This window comes from Dipodomys ordii, unplaced genomic scaffold, assembly GCF_000151885.1.
Source record: "Dipodomys ordii isolate 6190 unplaced genomic scaffold, Dord_2.0 Scaffold98, whole genome shotgun sequence".
NCBI classification, from domain to species: domain Eukaryota; kingdom Metazoa; phylum Chordata; class Mammalia; order Rodentia; family Heteromyidae; genus Dipodomys; species Dipodomys ordii.
This window is the reverse complement of record NW_012267314.1, coordinates 2958274-2959303: the sequence shown is the minus strand read 5'-3', so window position 1 is coordinate 2959303 and position 1030 is coordinate 2958274. Positions and strand designations below refer to the sequence as shown.

At 46.0% G+C, this 1030-nt stretch overlaps 1 protein-coding gene across 1 annotated transcript in view; it reads right to left on the bottom strand.

Annotated features, from left to right (window-relative positions):
* Window positions 1–786, bottom strand: part of Rgs17 (regulator of G-protein signaling 17) — a 29987-nt gene extending 29201 nt beyond the window's left edge. The window contains exon 1 of the mRNA XM_013026962.1: window positions 650–786. Within this exon, the coding sequence (XP_012882416.1) occupies window positions 650–768 (119 nt within the window). The 5' untranslated portion in view covers window positions 769–786. The remainder of the gene's footprint in view (window positions 1–649) is intronic.
* Window positions 787–1030: the final 244 nt, after the last annotated feature.

Below are 1030 nucleotides of genomic sequence, written 5' to 3'. Positions count from 1 at the left end.
TCACAGACTTTCGTGCCCAGGCTGGCTTTGAACCGGGATCCTCAGATATCAGCCTCCTGAGTAGCTAGGATTACAGGTGTGAGCCACAGGTACCCAGCTACACGTCTGCCTCTTAATTGGCTAAAATTTACAAAGGTGTGTGTATCCTATTAGAGTTGTTTTTGAGACAGAGTCCCACTAACTTTCGTCTGTGTTGGAGTTGTGCTGAGATTCTATGTCTGACTCCTGAGTAGCTGGGTTTAAAGGTCTGGGCCACCATACTGGCCCAGGGGTTTTGTCTTAATGTTGCCACAATACTGTGACACTGGAGAACATTGCTTACTAATAGACAGATAAATCTTATCTTTCTTTTACTCAGATCATTGGGAGGCATGGATGGAAAAAACCATGACAGTACAGAATTTATTTTTCTCCATCCTACCATCAGTTTAAATGTTGGTTTTGATGAAATAAAAATTTTGCTTGTGGAATGTTTGCGTTCAATCCAAGATGGCCTTCAAGAATTCCTCCTGGAAAGGGGGAGGGGAACAAGACAGGTTGCGCAGTCATCTGCAAGTTTGGTATGGGTGATCATCCAGGTGTCACCTAGCTGGGGCACAGAGCCGCCTTTGCTGCAGGTGTGCCCTCCCCCAGGTGCAGGGCCACCTACCAGGAGCAGCTGCAGCAGCAGCACCAGCAGAAGCAGCAGGTGTTGTTGGGCCTCTGATTTCCAGGTGCTTGAGCCACAGCAGGCGTTCCTTCATTTTGTGATTGCTGCCTTTTGCGCATGTCAGCGGCTGCGGAACCCAACTGGCTGAAAGAAAGCAGGAGGCACGGTATGAAAATATGGCCAGAAAGAAAAGCCACCAATGTGAAGAGTGAATCAGTTCATGAAGGGAGGAGGGAGATGGTTGAAGAGACGGTAAAACCAGGAAGCTTTAGTTGTTAATCCAAAAATTCCTAGGTATTTTTTTTTCAGAAGCACTTTGGGGACAAAAATTCTACCTGCTGCGTGAAATTGTAATAACAATAACAACAATAATAATGTCAC